General features: G+C 41.3%; 1 protein-coding gene across 1 annotated transcript in view; it reads right to left on the bottom strand.

The window, feature by feature from the left end:
• LOC120392776 (PWWP domain-containing protein 2B-like) overlaps positions 1–21,024 on the bottom strand; it is a 49,489-nt gene extending 28,465 nt beyond the window's left edge. The window contains 6 exon segments of the mRNA XM_039517505.1: positions 810–1,261; positions 1,264–1,875; positions 1,878–1,921; positions 1,923–2,462; positions 17,886–18,294; positions 20,832–21,024. Coding sequence (XP_039373439.1) covers positions 828–1,261; positions 1,264–1,875; positions 1,878–1,921; positions 1,923–2,462; positions 17,886–18,034 — 1,779 coding nt within the window. The 5' untranslated portion in view covers positions 18,035–18,294; positions 20,832–21,024 and the 3' untranslated portion in view covers positions 810–827.
• Positions 21,025–23,238: the final 2,214 nt, after the last annotated feature.

Below are 23,238 nucleotides of genomic sequence, written 5' to 3'. Positions count from 1 at the left end.
GTGAGACACATGGAGAAGAGAATATCTTTTGCAGAAGGAAGCAAACCCGAGTGGACTGTCAGACTTCGAAAAGAATGAAGGGGTGGAGAGAGGACCATCGTGAGCATCTTTGATTAGTACAAGCAACTGGCTTTAATAATGTCTACGCATTAAGTGTTTTTTCAAGGGACAGCTCACCAAAGCATCTAAGGGCCTAGGGGCCACTAGGTCTTCAGCCATAGCAGGATGAATTTTAGCACATATAAGTACAGTCAGTCAATAGCTATTACACCTGTGTGTGGTAGGCAAGTATTATTACACCCATCTGTACTTAGATGACAAAACAAAGACAGTCAAGTCACTTACCTACAATGTCACTGTCAGAGTCAAAACAAGACTGCATGAGTCTGCTTCTCACATACCCACATTTAGAATCCCATGTTATTACATGTCTGTGCAGTAGCTGGTACCGTAGTTGGTACCAGATGGTACAGTAGCTGTTCACTAGCAAAGCTGGTTGGGAGGTAGTATGTCGCCACCCTGAGCAACAATGCTCCATTCCCCACAGCAATAAATTGGCCCATAGTCCCCTACTATTAAGGGGCTGATTCCTGAGAGTCTCACTGAAGTCTGTGAGAGCTGCAGGTTCTCACTCCACTGAAAAGTCACTTAAACATGGGTTTCTAGACCTCTGAATAAGAAGTTTGAGTTGCCTAAAAGATTAGGGTTAAAGACAAAACAAAGTGAAATAAGAACAGACATGACAATAAGACAACTGCAATCTGTACAAGAACGTTAGTACAGGAAGCATCAGTCCAGTATGCACTCACCTGGTACTGGAGGCAAAGTTATGTTTCAAACTGTGTTAAGAGATCTCTTATTTCTGGGGTCAGATGCTCTACTGCCTTTGCAGCTTCTGTAATAGCTTTCCGATACATCCCTTTCTTCTTACGGTTAAATCTCAGTTTGAAAGATTCAGAGAAAGGAGAGAGTTTTGAAACAGATAAGAATGAGGTTGTTGGAGAACCAAACCATGATACTTTAGCTTCTCGCCAGGAAGGTTCTCCATTTTCCTTCTGGCTAAGGTTTATGTCAAGAACACGTGCCGGCCACCATGGAAAACCATGAATTTTACCCCAAACAATATCCCCCACTGAAACAGTTCTTCCATCTTCAGTGACACATTTAGAGACACTCTGTGTATGTAGTCTAACTGTTAATGGTGGCACAATTTTACGCTCATCTTTTGAAGATGAAGAAACAGACGCATCATCACCAGGTAAAAGTCACACATTTCTGGTGATGTTACTTCTGAACTAGAGGATTTGGATTCATCTAGACTGTCATTGCTACACACTGATAAACTAGAAGAATCTGCCTTCCTTTTACGATAATTCATAAGAAAAGCCAAGTTATCATGTCCATCTTTACCTTGGGGAAATCTTTTGAAGTCATCATCTTCACCTGAACTCCCTGAAGACATCTCTGCTAAACTTCTATCTGCAGATTCATCAGTGTAAAATGCAGCAGGATTGGACTCCCTGCTACTCTGAAGGACATTTATCTCATCAATAAGTTCTGCTTTATAAATGGAAACACTCTGACCATCATTTATTCGATGAGGTTTCAGTCTGATTTTTGGAGGTGGAACATCTGCACTGGAATGCACAGGCCTAGTTAGTTTCAGTTTTGGAATGGAAGCAAGTTGGCTGCTTGCCGACTTATCCATAAAACATTTGGTTTCCTGATATCGTTCAGAGTCTCTGTTCACCTCTTGGTCCTCCCCTCCATTCTGCAATATCCGCTGTGGACAAAACGGTTTAACTGAGCCATGAATCCCGGAGGGAATTTTCACAACTTCACCTTTACCTTGTGGCGTGCTGTAGGATATTTTATAACTGGAGTTCGATGCACTAATTCCCCAGAAAATTTGTCTTCCTCCTCTTTCTCTTTTATTCCTTTTCTCTACATAATCAGAATCACTGTGCTTTTTTTGCTCCTTGTCCTGAATGCTTAGCTTTCTCCTTGTTTTGGCATTTTGCCTGGCCTTGTTTGCTTCCTCTGGGTTCAGAGTGTTTTTACATTTTTCACAGAGCACTTGCCTGGGCCTCAGTCTAATAGTGCTCATGATGAGCCTTCCTGGGTCTCTATTTCGTGACAACCGTCTTTTTGTCCTCTTTATAGTCCTTGGTGGTGGCTGAGGAACCCATTGGTTATATGTGTGTCTTAACCATAAGGGAGGAGGAAACGGAGCTCCCTCAAAATAGGGAGGGTAAGGAGGAACATTGCCTGGTGATGGAGGTGGCAAAAGAGGAGGAACCTGTTCATCACTGTTTCCTTTGGGAGGTTTTTCACTAGAAAACTGTGACTCAGTCTCACCCTTCACAGGCTGCCTGTCTTCAGGAACCCAGTTAGTGCAAGCAGCAGCAGGAGGTTCCTCTTGCTTTGGCAACGAAGGTGGTGGAAGACAGAACAACCCAGACCTATAGCAGTGTGGGGAAAAAAAAAAAACACACACACAAATCAGAACCGTTGAAAGAGGTTTCTTTGACAAAAATTAAACTTACAAAAAATGCCATTTTCTGAAAGAATATTTGCCCTATGCACTAAGAAATCAACATTTTCCCTTCATTTTGAAACAGCTAATTTTATCCTGTTGAGAAAGAGACACCTCAAAATGTATAGAGTGTATGATCTACTTTTTGGGTGGAAAGTCCAAAGTGACCTGCGCACTGAATTCTTAGCCTTATCGTATTAGTGAAGTGAGTGCATGTTTTGTTTCTAGTCTAGCACCATTCAGACAATCCAGAACAAGTACTTTACTCCTATGACAGCCACACTCAACAGGCCAGTAATACCATGAAAAACATGATGTATAGCTGCAAGTCTTTGGGACACTTAACAAATCTTTCAGTATGCTAGACTTTTGAGACTAAGTTTTCAGATTACCATGCAACAGTTGAGCCACACACACACACGTGCAATCCAGGTCACTGAATCAGTAATTTCCCAACTTGCACATTCAAGCATGGGGTTTTATAGTAGCATGCATGTTCACCCTAAGCCCTTATTCATCTACTTCTCTTTAAAAAAACAAAAAAAAAAGTATGGTACTTGCTATTTCTCCAAGCTAGCCAAATCAAGCAGAAAATGTCATTTATGCAATGCCAAATTTTATCATAGAATATTACACTATTGCGCGCGTGCACACACACACACACAGAGAGAGAGTATGTCACAGGGCCCTTTCTAAAGTAAGTACGAACATTTTATTTCAATAGGTTTCTTCTGAATAGTGATAGCCAGATGCACCAATAGATATGTTGCTGGATCAGATATTGTATCTGTGCTAATCTCTGAAGTCTTAGCCAAGCAAGGCCCAGTGTCATGTCTGTGGGGAATGGAAAGCCAAGACAATGAGTGGAAACACTGTTTCATCACACCACCAGCTCTTTGTAGATTTTCCCCTCCCTTTCCCCACCCACATGTGTGGAGTATTCTTTGCTGTAGTAGTTCATTTCTGTTCCTTGGCCTGGCCTTCAGGATTTTCTTGCTTGTTCAGGATCAGGGTTAACAATTATGTGCCAAGGACTGTGCTTTGCACACTAAACTATCGGTTTATCGTTCTGAAGGTTTACAGCTTCAGTATGAAAAATGCTGTCAAAGAAGAGGGAATTCACCTTTCTTTGCAGTACAGCAGCAAAGGATTAATGGGAGACAGATTTTCCATGAACACACAAGTCTAACAGGACTCTTTGCAATCTGAAATTCTACTTTGTGCTTAGGTTTTATTAAGCAAGGAGAGCATTATGTTCCACTGACCTATTAATGCCCAGTCTGTTCTTGACAGACTGAGGAATAAGTAAATTGCAAGTTCTTTGTAAAATAGTCACTTCTTAAAGAAAGAAAAAAAGGCCATCATGAGGTTCCATGTTTATTGTCTCAGTGGTCCCATATACGAAACGACATGTATTCCTTTAACAAGCAATACAATGGTTTTTCTGTGGGCCTGAAAACTCAACAAGAGCCAAGCTGTGTTCTTTCTGGTTCAAATTTCAGCAGCAAGACATCCCAGACACAAAATTTCGTTTTTAACAACTCCAATTCAACCCTTTTCTCCAATATTTTGACTCCAACAAGAAATATAGCATGAAACGTGTAGCCATATTTTTAAGCTCTAAACTTCACCATGTACTTTGAGACAAGCCAGGCCTTGGCATAAATGCTGGAACTAGGGGTGCTGCCACATCCCCTGGCTTAACGTGGTTTCCATCATAGAGAGAGCTGACAGTTTGGTTCAATGGCTCTCAGCACCACTGGGACTTAGGGGAAGATTCCCTATTGCACTTTATATTAAAAGATCAGTTTTAGCAGCAATGACCTTCTTTAAAACAACGATCCTTTACTAATAGAAAGGACAAAACCTTCCATTCTTACGTGACTGGAAGCAGGCAACAGTCTCCTTATAATGGTGATCATCCTCTCTAACAAAGACCTAGATGAGCTATTTTTATCCTATGAGTTTCTACAAGATATTTGTCATATCCCACAATTATCTCTTACCAAGACATAGCTACACTGTCTCTCCCCACCCAAGACATCCAGACTTCTCTTTATCCGCTTTCCCGGTCTTTTGTCCCACATCCTCCTCAGCTTTCAGGTTATTATATAATACTAACCCATCAAAGAGCAATTAGAGTGGTCAGTGTAGTACAGTCCCCATATACTTGGCTGACATACCTGAAACATTTTAATATTCATGTTCATTGGGAGCAATATGATCTGCAACAAGCTATTGTTACTACACCCTTTCTTAGTGTCTGAAAATAAAGGGCTAGGGTTCTTTTCTTTAAGAAGTGAAAGTTTCAGCTTGTTAAAGGGCGATACTTTTGAGTTACAATTTCTAAAATAAAATTAAAAAAAATAAATAAATAAAGGCTTGCTATTTTGTGCTTAGGTTTTTCCAAAGTAGTTTTCTACCTCTGGGCAGAAATACAATGGAAAGTTTCAGTAGAAAAGAAGTTTTCAGGTAGCTTTGGGGGGAGGGATAGCTGTGTGGTTTGAGCACTCCCCTGCTAAATTCAGGGTTGTGGGTTCAATCCTTGACAGGGTCACTTAGGGATCTGGGGCAAAAAAAACAAACAAAAAGAAAAAGTACTTGGTCCTGCTAGTGAAGGCAGGGGGCTGGACTCAACCTTTCAGGGTCCCTTCCAGTTCTAGGAGATACATTTTTTTTTTTTAAACAACAACAGTGTATGGAGATATACCTGTTACAGTGCAAGGCTCATATAGTTACTAGAGCATGCACTGTCAAGCAAGTGTTCTAACTTCTTAAATAAATGTTAAATGTTTTACAAATTAAGCTCTGAGAAACTAACAAAAATGAAATGTAGAGCGTGTTCCACAGGCCATTTTACCTTCAGATTATATAATCTTCTCTCTAGTGCTCTCTTTCCTTCCTGCTACCTTTTGCGATCAACTCCTGCATAAAGAGGGTGATGCAGGTGCCAACACGGGCCAGCAGAAAGAGGATTTGGCATCCCCAGCTCAGAGAATAATTGAGAAGTACGGAAACTCCCTCAACCTCATGTCCAATCCCTTCCAGAGAGCAGCACAAAGAATCCAAGGGGGTGGGAGTATAGTTGGCTGTGAGGAGTTGGACTCAGTCAGCTTGCCTATTCCGTTTGACTGCACATGCTGCTGATCACCCAGGAGCATCTCCTGCTTTGCCTCCAGTAGGTGCCTTCAGACCTGACTGGTAAGGCTGCTGTATCTCTTTCTCAGCACCATATCCCCAGGGGGGAACTTTTCGCTGGAAGGGTAAACCTCACACCCTCACTGCAGATCTTTTTAAGCTACTGCTGTTTCAGATGACAGCTGCACATCAAAGTAGGGAAACTCTTCTTCCTAGAGGAGTGTTAGTGGAGGTCGGATATTAAAGAAGAGAGATGGTGGCTTTCTTCCCAAGACTGGAATAGCCTTATAAATTCACCGACGCTCCTCTTCTTCCTAACACTACCCAGCATGCACACACTCCTCCAGTTTATTACACTGGTTTCATTTTTGTTTTTGCAGACATTGTTAATTACAGGCCAAACTCTTCTTACCCGATTTGTGAGAGAAAACCCACCAGGGAAAAAAGAAATTGCTTCCATAAGTCACAAAAGCAGGAATTGGCCCTTAATTCTGGTACCGACTCATCGCTGTTCTTTGTTCTTTAAGAGGTCAAATAATTTAGTAACTGGATGACTATAAAGTTTTAATTTGCCTTTTCTAGAAAGAACATTTCCTTTCCATTTACTTGCAGAGAGATGATGACATCTTGACCATTTTTATATTAGATACCTTGTCTAGGTGACATTTACTTTCCAAATTAGAAGAAAATTAGCTTAGTCTACAGGAAAAGGACTAAACTGCCTGCAAAATACAATTTAAAACTAAGCTATTTTGTTTGGAGAGCTTTACAAAAAGGAAAGTCAAACCTGAGAATTAAAGGTTTTAATGTGACAGACTCTGCTAACATATTTGCTATAAAGCAACCATAAGTTGCCCATCGAACCTGAGGCATTAGTGGAGCTTATAATGGAAACCAATATAGTGCTATTATTCACGCAGCTTTGGTCGGAACTGTATGATACTTTATTTATTCAGTTAAGTGGAACAGTTCTGGCTTGACCAAATAAAACTATGCAATAGAGGAATTTTCCTCCATTCCACTCCATTAGAAGGTGGATTCTGTTTACCTTACGCTTACAAGTAGGCCCAAGGGTTTAAACAGAACTACCAGAGTCATTAAAGCAAGCAGGTTCAGGCCTTGTCGATTCTCTAAAGGCTTGATCCTGCTAGCCTAACTCACATGAGCAACCCCACTGAAAGCACCAGAACCCGTATGAGTAAATTTACTATGACCCAGTCCTTTATAAGGTCAGTGACTTTGCATGTTTTGCAAGAGTAATGAAGTTTTAGTAGACCATGGCCCAGCACTCAGTAAACTTCTCCAGAGAAGTGGGATGGCAACAGTTTCTGGGGAGAATCATCAGAATTGTGGATTACAACTAGTAAACTTGGCACTGATTAGATGAGGCTCAGTACCCTAATCTGCATCCCAAAGTTGACAATCATAGTAAAAGTAAAAAACATTTAAATAAGAGTAATTAAGATGCTAATGGTAAAGGTCAGCCAGCTATAGCAGGTGGAGACTGATATATGGCCAGACTGCATTGCTGGAGAGTGTGAGTGCGTGAAATTAACCCAACCCAAAGGTCCCTGATTTGAAAAAGTTTAGTGACATCACTGAACTAGTATGAATGAATGGCGGTCTGCCTGGGCTTACCCTCTGTGCTTTAACCATTCCTTAAACCAGTCAAGGAATAGCTCTGCAATAAGGGTAGATCTGACAATTAGTTAACATTTATATTGTTGTAATGCTCAGAAGGCTCAACCAGGCTGGGGCCTCATTACTACAATTTTCTATAGAGCCTAGAGCAAAGTGATAGTCCCTAATGTCAGCTCTAGAAGTAGTCACGTTGCTGCCATATGGCCAGTCCCCATGCAGCAGTTCAATCCTTTGACTGGCTGAAGTCCAGTCCTGCCCAGCCTCAAAAAATGCTGGTGGTTTGGGAGAAACTACAAGCCTCTGACTGAGGACTGCCTGGGCTGTTAATTACTCAGATTTGCAAATCAGGGTCTATTTTAGATCCCTGGTTGCTCCACCACTCTCAGGTAGCAGCTGCGGTGGCCCAGACAGCTTTTGGGGAAAGGGTTTGTGCGTAGTGAGGTTCATAGTTGTTACCGGCTGTGTCATACTGAGATAAGAGAATTGGCAATCCACTCTCTGCAAGGCTACACAAAGCCTTGGGAAACTTAAGGTGGGGTAGCACCACAGTTTACCTTGGCTTTCAGGTTTGTTTCCAGATGGGAGTTTAAAATGATCATTTTGGTTTTGGATCTGCCTACATAAAGCTGCCACCACAATCATAATTGAATTGAAATGAGCTAAGTACAGACTGGCAACATCTTTCTAGTCTACTGACTGAGCTTATGTCCGTCCCAAAGATTTGTTTGAGGATTATAGCACAAAACAAAGCAAGTGGAAGTTGAACTCTTTATATCTTAAATAACTTCAGATTGGTGGTGAAGGCAATGGCAGTGAAATAGAGGCCCTCAAGAGAAAACAATTTTCTCTATTTACTCCTGTGGGGGAATTCTGCACTACTGCATATGTGCAGAATTCATGTGCCATGCATTTCCTCCCTTGCAGAAAATTGCTTTTACATTCTCCTGGAAAGGTGCTGCAGTTGTGCCTGTCTCCCACTAGGGGCCACTGTGGCACCAGAACAGAGAGCAGCCACTACTGGGCCAGCCCCAGCTGCTGATAGTGTGAAGACAACATCCCCTTCTCTTCCTTGTCTGCCCACGGGGCCGGGCCAGGTGAGGCGGCACAGGGTACGGAGGGATGGACAGTGTGGGGCACATGGGGATGCTGGGTGTGTGTGTGTCTGTGTGTCACAGACTGGGGTTTAAAAGGACTGAATGCGGTGGAGGTGCAGGGCCACATTGGGACACGGGGTAGCAAGGACACATGAGAATCATAGAATATCAGGGTTAGAAGGGACCTCAGGAGATCCTCTAGTCCAACCCCCTGCTCAAAACAGAACCAGTCCCCAGACAGATTTTTGCCCCAGATCCCTAAATGGCCCCCTCAAGGATTGAGCTCACAACCCTGGGTTTAGCAGGCCAATGCTCAAACCACTGAGCTATTCCTCCCCACAAGGATAGGGCAGATGTGCCTGACTGACTGGGAGAGGCTAGGGGTCAGCTAGGGAATGCAATCTCTTCCTGCCCAAAAAAACCACCCTGTTCCATACTTCTCCCACCACCCACACTCAAAAACCCTCCAAGTTCATCCCCAGGCTCCTCCCCACCAATAACTTCCCCCTCCCTCAGCTCCTCTGTTACTCCTGACTCTCCCAAGCCTTTGCACTGCTTCTGAGGGGTGCGGGAAATAAGTTTCTATATTGTAGTTTAAATGAATTATTATTACTCAGAGTTCTGTATTTATAGGCCTAGCAAAGAATCTATTTGTGTAATAAAAAACACATTTCCTGAATCTTTTTGTCATCTGTATTGTTACAGACAGTTGCTGGCAGGTAGTCTTGCCCGCATGCTCAGGGTTCAGCTGATCGCCATATTTGGGGTCAGGAAGGAATTTTCCTCCAGGGTAGATTGGCAGTGGCCCTGGAGGTTTTTCGCCTTCCTCCGCAGCATGGGGCAGGGGTCGCTTGCTGGACGATTACCTGCTACTTGAAGTCTTTAAACCAGGATTTGGGGACTGCAACAGCTGAGTCAAGGGAGAGAATTATTTCAAGAGTGGGTGGGTCAGCTTTTGTGGCCTGCATTTTGCGGGGAGGTCAGACTAGATGATCATAATGGTCCCTTCTGATCTTAAGTTCTATGATTTTGATATAAATTACCAAAATAATTGAAACTGGCATGATTAAATTGTGTTATTTTGACAAATAAAATATGCAGAAGTATTTTGTGCAGAATTTTTATGTTTTGGTGCAGAATTCCCCTAGTATTTATTGTGTCGCATAGCTTTGGACAGACTACTGGGCAAGTAATACTCAATACGGGAGTATATGGCCTGAACCCAAAGAGACAACCGCGGGACTATTTTATCCTGAGGTGCCATATTTTGCTGCTTTTGCCCACAAAGTCAGCCTGCATTTGCTTTGTTCATGTTGGGGAGTTTTAAATTAGTTTTGGGATGGGGGGAAATTCCTTTCAAATCTCCCTACCAATTTTACCTTTGGGATGAGAGGGCAAGTCCAAAGATTGTGTTGCCTTTGCCACCAACTCCACAATTTGATGGGGCGGGTAGATGGTCAGAACTTCACACTCATCCAAAGGAGCTAGGGAGGCTGAGTTCATAGTGACTAGTCCTTACATTTGTCTAGATACTTATATGGCCCTCATCACCATACGCTACTCCCCTCTGTTTAATCACAAATGTAAAAAAGGCCATGTGACCAATAGGCCAATGCAATTTAATAGAGGCACTGAATGAGTAGAACTTCCATTTCTTTATACCTTCTTATTTCTTTTGGAAAACTATGCTACAAATGTAAGTTACTCCAGACAAGTTTAGCTGCAGAACGATTAAAAACAACCCCATACAGAATTACATTTTTCTCTGATCAGCCTGCAGCTGAACAATTTCTGGACTGGCATAGACCTTGTCAAATAAACTGCACAATTAAAACCTATCACCTACTACATAATATTAAGTACATTTCATGAAACATACTTCCATTACCACACTTCAGTTTTTAGGAAAGTCTTACACAGTAACACAAACTTAGCTAAACCTAGTTTTTGCTCCTGACCTGCACGATTACTTAACATTTTATATATCTGCACATGTCATTCTTGATACAGCATATTCAAATCTGCTCAGTAACAAACTCTGCATTTTCATCTTCTTGAGCTTAAGGGCATGTGAAAGTGTCTGGGTATTATAGGCACCAGCATGTACTACAGGACATGAATTCAGTCTCAGTTTTTAGTCTTAGCCTTCTGGGACATGCACAGCCAAAATGGAACTATAATTTCCTCAATCCCCTCTCTCCCTGGAGACAGGCAACACCATCCTCTGTTTTGGAAATGTTTAAACCCACACATAATTAAGATTCAGCTCTTTATAATTTAGATTACATCAAAATTGGCCAGTCTTGCTAGCAAGAACATTGTAAATGCAGTCAACCAGGTTATAGTCCTTCCTTAATGTAAATTCTAAGCTAGGATGTGAACTTGGGTTTCACCATTTATTACACTCAAGATGACAAACCAAAATCCACACAGAAATCAGTGTTTTGAACTGATAAGCGTTATAGTCAGTCCCAGTAAAGTCTGACTGCATGTCGTTTAAAAACGTGTCCCCATATGCAGGCAAGCACAGGCATGTCTTGGAAGATTATTCTATAGCTATATACGATTACCATTTTTTGTTTTGTTTTTATGCCCTCCCCTCTGTGCACGAGTTAAAGGATAAAGGGGGTGTATGGTTAGAGGGTGGAGGAAGAAGCAGCAGCTCATGCTTCCTACATCAGCTTAGGTCCAGAAAATGTGAGCTTGAAACGGTATTTTCCTTTGAAGAGAAACATCTGTTCCTTCACTGTCAGAAAAATGTGGATTGTATGTGCAAATTCCTATGATGCTGATGGCCACACGCAAGGCTTAGAAAAAGAAAGGTGTCTGGGTAAATCCTCCTAGCCCAATGGCTAAGCCAGGGGTCAGCAACCTCTGGCACGCAGCTCGCCAGGGTAAGCACCCTGGCGGGCCAGGCCAGTTTGTTTACCTGCCGCGTCGGCAGGTTCAGCCGATCGCGGCTACCATGGCCGCAGTTCACCGTCCCAGGCCAATAGGGGTGGCGGGAAGCCAAGACCAGCACATCCCTTGCACACGCCACTTCCCACTGCCCCCATTGGCCTGGGACAGTGAACCGCGGCCACTGGGAGCTGCGATCGGCCAAACCTGCCAACGCAGCAGGTAAACAAATGGCCCGGCCTGCCAGGGTGCTTCCTCTGGCACGCGGCTCACCAGGGTTTGTCGACCCCTGGGCTAGCCAGGGTGAAAGATTCCTGTGCCACCACACTTCCCAAAGCCACACACCACATCTTGAAAGAAATAAAAACAGTTCTGTACTGTATTTAGTTATAGCACTAACAGTCAGCTTTCACCTTAGCACCTTCTTTCCCCCCCCCCCAATAAAACCATACTACACCTCCCTAGATTTTTCAATTTTTAAAAATACCTTTCCCTTTCTCGTTTTATCCTACAATAGATCATGAGGTCTCTTTTCTCCATGTTGTTTTCACTGCCCCTCACTTCTCCCTCCCAGAACTATGTTTCTTTCATATTCCATCAATCTCCCTCTTCCCCCCACACCCATCCCCAAAGGATGATGTTTATTAGCCAAAGACATGAGATGCAGGCCTTTACTCTCCAGAGGCAATACACTGAGGAGAAACACACACACTCCTTGCCCACCCCTCCAATGCTGGGAAAGGCAAGGGTGGTAGGATTGCTAGCAGGGTTCTGTCCTGGACCCAGCTGGGAGGCTTTAGCTTTAATCTCAGCCTCCAGATAGTAGATTTCTGATAAATGTGGAGTGCTAACCTACCATCTCCACCACAAAAAGAACCCCTCTAATTACTAGAGGAGACAAACGAATGCAACATTTCTTGGCTGATACAAGGTGGGGTGAGATCTCTTTTTCTCCCTTTCCTCTAACTTTTGGCAGTGGCATCTACTCTATTCCCATCATCTCTCCACCCCACCCTCACCCCACTCCAAACTTTCGTCTGGAAGAATAGCTCCTGTTGCTCAACTGTCCCAAACAGCAACATGGAACTGCTTGAATCTTGTCAGTTTCACTGCTACCAGCAGGCTTCTGAGTAGTAGCACAAAGTTTGACAGGACTCTGGCCAGCTTTCACTCTGCTGTTCTTTATTAAAGCTCTAAGCAGTAGCAGAAAAGACCTACCTACCTGATAGGGCTAAATCATAGAATAATAGACTCTCAGAACTGGAAGGGACCTCAAGAGGTCATCTAGTCCAGTCCCCTGCACTCAAGGCAGGTCTAAGTATTATCTAGACCATCCCTGACAGGTGTTTGTCCAACCTGCTCTTAAAAATCTTCAATGATGGAGATTCCACAGCCTCCCTAGGCAATTTATTCTAGTGCTTAACCACCCTGACAGTTAGGAAGTTTTTCCTAATGTCCAACCTAAGCCTCCCTTGCTGCAATTTAAAGCCCATTGCTTCTTGTCCTATCCTCAGAGGTTAAGGACAACAATTTTTCTCCCTCCTCCTCCTAACAACCTTTTATGTACTTGAAAACTCTCATATCCTCTCATATCCTCTCTCAGTCTTCTCTTCTCCAAACTAAACAAAGCCAATTTTTTCATTCTTCCTTCATAGTCATGTTTTCTAGACCTTTAATGATTTTTGTTGCTCTTCTCTAAACTCTCTTCAATTTGTCCATATGTTTCCCAAAACGTGGCACCCAGAACTTGACACAGTACTCCAGTCGAGGCTTAATCAGCACAGGAATCTAAGCATTAGAAACTTCATACCAAAAAAAAAAAAAAAAAAAAAAAAGTTTAGGTTCTGCAGAACTCAGTGGCATTTGCCCAAGAAAGTTTCCAAGCAAGTTTCTTTTTCAAGCTTTGGCCATAGAGACACAATAGGTAAAGGGTTTCAGATGCAGTCTTGCTCTAGCCCCTTGTTCTCGACAAGACATTAAGTGGCTTTACAGTAGTAAGAATTGTCTTGCTTTTTGTGGGGCCAACAGTATTGCTTGGAGTTTGAACTTTTCTTATGGAAGCAAAATCTAGTACTTCAGTGTTACATTAGGCAACTGCTTTGTAAATAGATCCATCTTCCACTGCAACAGAATAAGTGCAGTCTTCACTGGCATGTTCTAGCTTTAATTTCAGTAGCCAAATCAACAGATAAGCAAGATTAGTGTCCATTATTTTGTGCTATTGAAAGCTACCGTGAGAAGCTTGACCTTAAAGTTCTTGGGCAACTAGTGATTTTGGGTGCCTAAACTGAGAGACTGTAAAGCAGCTTGATTTTCAGAAGTTACTGAGAGCCCAGCCTCTTTAAGCTGTCTAAACTGGCACTCAGAAATGAGATCTCCACAAGTCACCCTTGAAAATCTTGGCCAAAGTTTTCACAGTAGTAGGGCCCCAGTTCTCCAGTCTGGTCCACACAAGAGAACCCTTACATCCATGTGGAGCCCAGTGGGTCTACCTGTATAGATTATTGCAATGTCAGCACCTAAATAAGGGTAAGAGAACTAGCCCCACTGGTACCTAGATACTCCAGTATATGGCACAATATTCATAGGCTTATAGCTAGGTAGACTGACTGGAATATTAGGCCGGGGCCTGCAAGAAGGGAGACTCACTAACCAACAAGATCCATGATCCAAACCCTGTTGAAAAGGTCTAGCTGCCATGTACTGTAGCCAAGTACTGTACATAGCTCAGGGATTCCCTCTTCCATATCAACCTCCAGCTAGAGTGATTAAAAGTTTCTCATCCCTACTAGATGCTGGAAGGGGAAAAAAAAACAAAAAACAAAAAAAAACCCACTATCTTCCAGCCCTTAATACAACCTCACTTAAAGGAAAGGTCAGGCTCCCAATTGTTTTACTAAATCTCTTTGCAAGACAGCTGAAGCATAGCCAAAATTATTGAATCAACGGAACATCACAAGAGTCTTCTCAAAGATCTTCAGCAGTATTTCTGTTTTTAAAGAGACTAAAGATGGACATCAGAAGTACCTCTGCTTAGCTTTGTGATAGCAGGTAAACACCAAGATGGGACCAATCACCACAAAAAGACATGGAAAGAGTTCTACAAGAAATGCTTTTTTTGGTCCATGTTACCTTATTTCTAATTAACACTGGTTACATATAATCAGGAAAGAGAACCCAATTTTTTGCCTTAAATCCATTTTGGATTCCTTATCCCTCTCCCTATCAGAAAGAGGCTTTAATATATCCATTTTTGCTATGTGATTATATAGTTAAATATCATCAGGATGTGGGCATCTGATTTGTCAGATAATTGGAGGGTTTTACCCTCTTTAACAGAGGGCTCCACAAATTCAGATTATTTTTAAGGTAACTGATTTTGCCAGGAACTTGTGGACTGGGGATAGTGTGAACATACATTAACATTCCACTGACTTAAACTTCGAATTGGCAGAGGGGAATTCTGAAAGTATCCTAAGGGCTCATCTACATTACACAGCCTTTGCTGATACAGCTATACTGGCATAGCCCAGTGTATGCAAAGCATACGCCATAGAATGTTTTTTCTGCAGACATAGTAAAAACACCTCCCCGAATGACATTAACTATACCAACAGAAGCATTTACGCTGGGGGGTTGACAATCACAACTATGTTGGTTAGGGAGTGTGGGTTTTCCCCCCACATACCTGACATAGCTATGCCAACAAAATTTTGTAGCATACACCTAGCTTAAGTGCCTCAAAAGAGGCACATTAGAAATAGAGGAGCAGCGTATTGTTCCCACTGAAGAGGAAAATCATCACAAAAGATTAAGGAAAAAAAAAAAAAGAGGGATAGGCAAGTAAAATTGTGAAGAGTGCCAAAGCGACTTAGAAGCATAAGTCCAATTTTCAGAAGTGATTTAGGACCCTGAGGGTCATATTTTTTAAAAGACATTTAAGTGCCCAAAAATGCAAATATGTGTCTAGTGGGATTTTTTAAAGTGTTTTAAATGGGTTAGGTGCATAGCAGGCATTAAAAACAATAGGAGTTAGACACCTAATCCATTTTGGAATTTAAAAATTCCTACCTGCATGTCAAAGCACCAAAATACATTTGCAAATCTGTCCCCAAAGATTATGGAAAATCTGAAGTGGTCTGGGGAAGTGATAACTATTCAAGCATTTTGTAAAAATGAAAGAATTAAAAGTCTCATTTCACATGTCCCTTGTCCAGGGAGTCACTGGCAAATTTTGCCAGAGTGAAAATGACTACTCAATAAATGTATAATCAACAGTCTGCCCTAGGTCAGAATGTAAATACAAATGAACAAATAGAAATGAAATCCCGCCCCTGTGTTTTTTTATTTTATTTCTTTAAGTTTTAAAGTTAATTGTACAATAAGCATTACTGTCTGAAAGGATATTTTATTATTAATGGTCTTACAATTCTTTAAGCTCATTGTAATGAAATAAAGCATGCTATATAGGAACATGACCCCTACTCTCAATAAAATTAGTATTTAAGTTTCAGGGGCAACTACTATCAAGGTCTTGACCACTTCAGGGTGGGTACGATACATTCATGATGGCACTGTGGCAGAAGACGTGGCCTGCTGCTGCAGTAGAATCCACAACCAAAATTAAATAAGAGAAGAACATCAGAAGGCCATCCAATAAATAAATAAAACAAAACACCAAAGAAACAAACCCCAAAAACACCACCCTGAGGATTTAAGATGAGCAACAAAAACTGAAAGACATCGGCATTTTAATAGGGCCAGCTTCTGTAGAAATTCCAGAATGGAAAGCTTCAAATGTTGGAACTGAACCTACATTATTGGCTTCAGAGTCTTCAGTGACAGAGAGAAATCAATAAAGCTGCAGTCCTTCCCCAATGGCTGACTACATAATGCAAGGATTGCTAGGGAGATGGGATATTAGTAATGCTAGCAGGCTACTTGGACAATGAGAAGGAAAACATGTGAACACCCATTTAGCTGCATCTTGGTTTAAAATGTTTGAGTTGAGCGCTTTCCCATACTGTAGACAATGAGATAGATGGATAAAATGAACATGAAGCCATATGTTAACTCACATGACGTTAGTATTAATGTTTTCTGGCACATCTAATTAAGAGATAATACCAGTAGGATAATTGTCAAAGGATAATGGTTTTGCACTGCTGGGTGGGGGTGAGGAGGGGGAAAGCCTGTAGCAAAAAGTCTAAGAATGTATTAAGGAAAAAACTGAGGCCTTCAAAAAGCAGGAGACATTTAATAGGGCCCACTCGGAAAATAAAACACTAAAGGAAAGCCAAGATATATGTTTTATTAATGCCTCCACTTTCTCTTCTCAAACCACTCATCTAGTAGAAGGATCCCATTATCTTGCAGTAATGTATTCCAGGGACTTTACACCAGAGGATTAAATAAAGACATAATATAGATAATTGGCATATATGCTGTGTTTTAGCCAAACTTTAAAAATAACAAACCTTTATATTTGTGTGTGATTAAATTGATTTCTAACTTGGTTAAAAAACCCTTCACTAACAATAAATAAGAATCAGCTAACCAGCGATCTGAATGCCTATTACACATTTCATTATGTCTAACAGATCATTTGTTACAGTTTTGCGATTACATGGCAAATGCAGAGCACATGTTAACTTGATACACATAAAAAGTATTCCACCACTGTATGCTTATATATTAATCAAAGTCTTGCTACCACACTAAATTTTTAGTGAGTCTATTAGCTCCAAATACATGGCAAATAAAGTGTTTTACTTAACTGATCCTTTTTGTATAGTGTTCTAGAAAACCTATGACTAATATTCCCATACCCTTTTTATTTCTGCATTATTAAAAGTAACTGGTCAGTTTCCCCAGAAGATAAAGCTGTTGAAGCATATGGTATTCCTGAACAAAGAAAGAAAGTCTATAATTATGGCAGTATCTGACATCATAAGCGTATCATACCACTACCCAGCACGCCCAGACTTACTGCACAGTCGTAACATCATTAAGAACTTTGTCAAGTTCTAATATTTTTATTCAACCAAACCTTTTTCTTGACAAACGTGCAGTTTCTGCTCCAAAACAAAATGTTAACTCTACAAACAGCCTCTGCAACACAGATGTAATCAATTTCCCTGCTTGATGGGGGCCACACTTTTTCTAGTAACCTATGCCCATAAAAAGAGTTACTTTAAAATATTTTCACAGTAGGTTTTTCTTCTTTTCAAAGCCTCTAAAATGGTCACTGAGAAGTATTTTCAGATTTATTTTGCAGTGTAACTGGATAACAACCCTCTGAAAGTCTCCTTCCAAACTGGATTTTTGAAAAGAAAATGAAACCAAATCCAGAGCTTGCTTTTGCAGAAGAACCCCCCCCCCTTTCCTCCCCTCCCCCACCTGCAATGTGCAATGCAACCTTAACTCTTTAATCTGATTATGGCCTAATCCCTCCTCCTCCCCAGCTGCTCTGATCTCTCTGTGCAGCAGCAGGCCATACTCTAGAGAAAAACTTCACAGTTGCAATCATCACCCTTGGAAATATTTTGGGTAACAATCAAAGCATTGAGGGCTCCTACTTTTTAGTGCAGTCTAGGAGGATCCCAGTGAAGCGCCTCTCCCCGCAGCTCAAGGTGACCACCAACGTGTCGTTCACCATCTGCTCCACCAGCACGGGTAGCCAGGAGCCGACCTGCAGCTCCTTCGCCTCAGCCTCAGCCTCCTCCATGCTTGCAGGAGCTCGGCGTCCGCCTCAGTGCAGCTGGAGCGCGGCGGCAGGCTCCCAGTCGGCCTCGCCTGGGCCCGCTGCCCGTTCTGCTCCGCTCTCTGCTCTCCCCTCCCCCGCTGCCGCTGCCGCTGCCGCCGCCCGGATGGCTACACTGGCCGCTGCGATGACCTCATGGCTCCAGGCTCCCCCTCAATTGGGAGGATTAGTAGGTGCGCTGACGTCACAATGCTTCCCTCCCGGGAACGTTCCACGGCCGAATCCTGCAACAATTGGCTACAGTTCAGGGTGATTATTGGAGAAGAACATGTCAGTAAGACACTACGACGGCTACTGCCGCTCACGGCGCGGCCTGGTAGGGGGTCTCCTCTCTGCCCCCACAGTACCACATCAGTAACATAAGAGTCCAGGGGTCTCCGCTCTGCCCTCACACCACCACATTCAACAACATGTTAAAGGGTCAGTGCGTAGTCCCTCTGTGCTACAGGAAAATCAGATCCATAGCACCTTGAAAGCGGGGAGTCACCCTCTCTTCCCTAACCTGGGTTCCAGGAGGATGAATACTCCATATGCAATAATATGTTAATAGCCTAGATTAAGGATGTTCCCCTTCTGCCCCAACCTTTCCTCTAGGGCATAATTATATCATCCTCACTAGGCTACTGCTTGATTATTTAGACATGTTAAAGAATTTTCCTGGCCCAAATTGTTCCTTAGGAAGATAATTTACACCATTATTTACTCCTAATCCATATGTGTTGACTGTCCCTATGTAAATATGGGATGAAAAGAAACAGTCTTTGTTTTTTTAAAGCTCAATAAAATGTTCCCATACAGCGACTCTAAAAAAGATATCCTAGCTCAAACATATTACAGTGGTGTTTAAAGGCTGTCTGAATTGCATTCAAATGCTGACAAGTATAGCAAGTCACTTGTATCCATTTAAAGGGTTAACTGCAACCTTAAATTTGCTTTCCTACAGCACCTGTCAATCAGTACATTTTTATAACTCAAAACCTTGCTCTTACAGAGTTGCAGCCTGCAAGAATGTCAAATTGTAAGTGAATGAGTGAAATTTCAACAAATTATGTGTGAGACTTCAAATGCCTCACTAATACACAATGCAAAATACTTCATCATGCATAAAAGATACAGTAAAAACTGCTTTACAATTAATCCCAAATGAGGTGTCTGATTCCAAATGAGCAAAAGTGCCTTTAGAAATGTGAATTTATTATTTTAGTTTAATTTCAAGTGATATAAATTCCATTTTCCAGAATGCCTTTTTCTAAATGATATATTGTGGGACTGGAAAAACTAAATCAGTTCTTATTCATTTAAATAAGAAAGAGATACCTAAGGCACATTTAGAAAAGGGGAATTTTTAGCAGACAGTAGAGCAAAAATCTGTTGCATTAGAAGGTGGCTACTATAAATCATGTGAAAAAACTCTTCTGTATATAGCACTGAATTTGCAAGAAAATATGTTTTCTTTCCCGGGGAGTCCTCACATCAACACCGAACAGGCTCCTTTAAAATATATTTAATGAGAAATATATTTCATTATTGTTTCAAGTAGCAATTCAACAATGTTATTTTCAATAATCAAACAAAAGCTCAATGGGCAAGTGTTCAGGTTCCTTTTTAGGCCTGTCAAGGCAAAGCAACAAGGAAGTGAAAAACAGTTTCATCTGGAAGCACATTAGATTAAAAGTAAGAAGGTTAAAGCTGCTTTTTTTCCCTTCATATTCAGCCAAAGGCACCAGTTGTGGATGTTGAGTGAATCTCATAGGTTGTAAATCTTACTCTAGACTTAAAATATACCAAACTGTTCCAGAAGTGTTACTCCAGTGGGCCTATACACTGTGTAACTATGAAAAGACAACTGCTAACTGCTTCTTACTGAGCAATGCTGCATTCAGAAGGGGTCCAAGGTCAATCAGCCCTTCCTGTCCATCGGAGATCCCACCATCACATTACTTCTTTAAATATATGTCTACAACAATGCTGTCAGAAACCTCTTTTCTTCATTATTCAATAATCATTATGGTTTATATAAAATTCAACAGTACAAGAAATAGTTCAGTTAAATAAAGCTGTGAAATAGAAACCAGACTTTTACTCACATTCACAGGAAAGAATTTGTGATTACATATATATTCCAAGTGAGCATTGAAGGCCATGATTATTACCAATTACATCTTCATATTTTAAAAAAAAAGTTGCACTTCCTGTTTGCAAAATAAACAATAGCTTTTATTTTTAATGAGAAACTACAGGATGGATAACACCATGGTAGTGAAGATAATTAAAGTAATAAATGAGACACATTCTACAATACATCAGGTCAAAGAAAAAATGACAAGATTTAGGCTCTTTTTATGTGGACCCATCTATTCATTGCTGATATTTTAAAATCTGTGTTTTACTGATCAGTTTGACTAAAGTATTATAAAACCGCGATAAGAAAAATATATTTTCCTGCTATATTTAGTTTAACAGATTAAAACAAGTTATTTTAAAACTCATTGAAAAATGTTATTTAAAAAGTTTCCTCTCAAATTGCCTTTTTTTATAGTAACAAAGGTAATTTAAAAAAAACACTGTATAGTTCAGTCAAAACTAATTCTAAACCAGAATAACTGGATTATCTGCGGGATTAAAAAGGAACAGCCTCCGCACACCTCAGCTAAATACTGCAGTTCTTTAATACCTTTAATACCATTTTTGGTGTGAGCCACAAATGCACAGAACGTTGTTCCACATTAATAAAACTGGCTTGAGGGCTCACTGAACTTACAGTGTTGTTGCTGTTGTTTACTCGATTACTTCAATCTTGATTAAGTTTGTTTGGTCAATGGTTGACCATGAGAAACAGGAGAAGGTTGCTTTGCTTATTCATTTGAAGTTAGTCGCACTGGAGTCGCCTGTAACAAGGATCTAAACGGAAAGGAGCAGCCAAAAGCTATGGGGGTGGGGGAGGAACAAACAAACAAGAAAAAAAAAACAAGCAAAACAAAAATCCAAAACAGGCTTCAAACTTAACAAATGACAATCGTTGCAAAGGCACTGAAAATAAGAGAAAAGTCCAGGGCTCACGTTACCTGAGCGATCAGTCTCCAGCCCTTTAACAATTACAGTGTTTGACAATTTAGAGAGGTTACTATGTGGCATTTACTTTCCAACCCGCACCCTCTAGCGGCCAGATGCTGCATTCGCTCCCCAGGACTGACCTCTCCGGCCGCTCCAGGCGGGGAAGCGCCTCCCCTGCTTTAGAGACTGTGGCTGCTGAGTCTGACACGCTTTAGTGGCGCGTCAGGATTGGCAGGGCAGCAAGCGCCGCTGCAGCAGCCACCTTGACTGAACCACATTCCTCCGTTCTGGCTCCTCTTGAGCGCACGCCTAAAAGATGGCAGGCAGCCCCACTGGTCACAGCAAAGTAGCAGCCATCTCCCTGCGGAGGAGAAGGCTGGCAGCTAAATGCTGCTGAAACAGAGGGGGAGATATGAGACGTCGTCTAGGGAATTAGACTGTGGTTCGGTTTTGGCAGGCATCCTCCCAGTGAAAAGCATTAAACTGCTGGTCTTGGAAGCATTTGAAACGATTTTGAATTTGGTGGTGGTGGGAGGGAGTGCTTAACCCGTGGTAGAAAAGTATCAATACACCTTTTGAGCGGAGAGGTTACAGCTTTCCCACAGGTTAAAAATAAGGCTCCAATTTTCATATTATATTTCTGCCACAAGCAGGTACTGAAGATTTTTTTTAAAAAAATTCTATTTATTGCAGTCCTCAGATCTGCGTAGAAGTAAGAGTGAAACAGTAGGCAAATGGATACAAAGAATATAAAACTATACAGTTTACTTGCTAGATTAAAAATGGACCATAATAGATGTTCACTAAATACATACTGCTTCATCAGATTTAGCCCCCAGTTTATGCATTGTAAAACTAAAACTTGTAGAAACGTTTCTATGATTTTTCTTTAAATTCCAATCTGAGCTGCTTTTTTAAACAAACGGGTCTCCAGCACTGCAGCATTGTTCCACTGCAAGAAAATCAGAAAGTGAAACTAATACTTTATTTTCATTGCCCAAGCTGAGAAATGAAAAAATAAAGAGCAAAAATAGTGAAACAAATTAGACTTTTAAATGCCACCAGTTTAATAGTCCAAGAATTTATTAGTAACATACAGCAGGCACCGGTTATTTATTTACATATTACTTTTAACATTACAGTTTCCTTTTAACCAAAGAATTCTTCAGTTAGTCTGGCAAGAAGTTGATTAGACGTGTAAACTCCTCTAGATTGTTCCTTTTTTTCAGTGTAGTTGATAAAAAGGTTACCAGAGTCTTGTTAAAAGTGTTGCAATTTGATACAGAAAGAAGTTTAGGCTCCATTCCTATGTAAATCCTTAAGCACATGCTTAAATGTACACATAGGAAGAGTTCCTTGGGATGAGTCATCTGGGTTATTTAGAGATTTTTTTACTGTCACTTTTGTTTTCTACACAATAATTTCTTATTTGCATACATCTGATTTACATGCTTGTGTTTCACAGTAAATAGTATGAATGAGAAAGATGGTTTTGTGGTTAGGGCCCAGGAGTGGGAGTCAGCAGATGTGGGTTCTTCAGCTCTGCCAGAGGCCTCCTCTATGACCTTGGTTAAAGCACTTTACATCTCAGTGTTTCAGCTTCCTCATCTGTAAAATGGGGATAATAATACTTATGTACCTCATCTAATTTGTTAACATTTGTAAAGTGCTCTGAGATCTCTGTATAGTCGGTGCCAGAGGAATGAAAATTATTATTGTTCCTGTTTAATCATTGTGTTTTATACAAACACAGAAGTCACTTTTAAAGGTGAGATATAAAAGATTTTTTAAAAATTGATTTTGTGCCCTTTTTCTGCTTTTCTATGATGTATGAAGGCCTGAAAAGTTTTTGTTTATTAGTGGGTCTCCAGCTACTGCACTAAAAATAGCTCAGTAGATACTGTGGCTTGGCTTCAGAGTTTGAACTCCAGCCCGAGTCTACACAGCTAGTTTCAGCAGGTAGTCCAAGCCCTGCAAGCTTCAGTCCACTGGCGGTGGGTGAACCCCACACCTTTCGGGAGGCTAGCCCACTGGCTCCGCCCCTTCCACCCAAGACCCTCCCCCCCACCATAGCCGGAACCCTGAGTCCCATGGCCTGAGTTGTGCTGGCCAGC

Source organism: Mauremys reevesii, unplaced genomic scaffold, assembly GCF_016161935.1.
Source record: "Mauremys reevesii isolate NIE-2019 unplaced genomic scaffold, ASM1616193v1 Contig115, whole genome shotgun sequence".
In the NCBI taxonomy this organism is placed as follows: Eukaryota; Metazoa; Chordata; order Testudines; family Geoemydidae; genus Mauremys; species Mauremys reevesii.
This window is presented reverse-complemented; position numbering and strand designations above follow the sequence as displayed.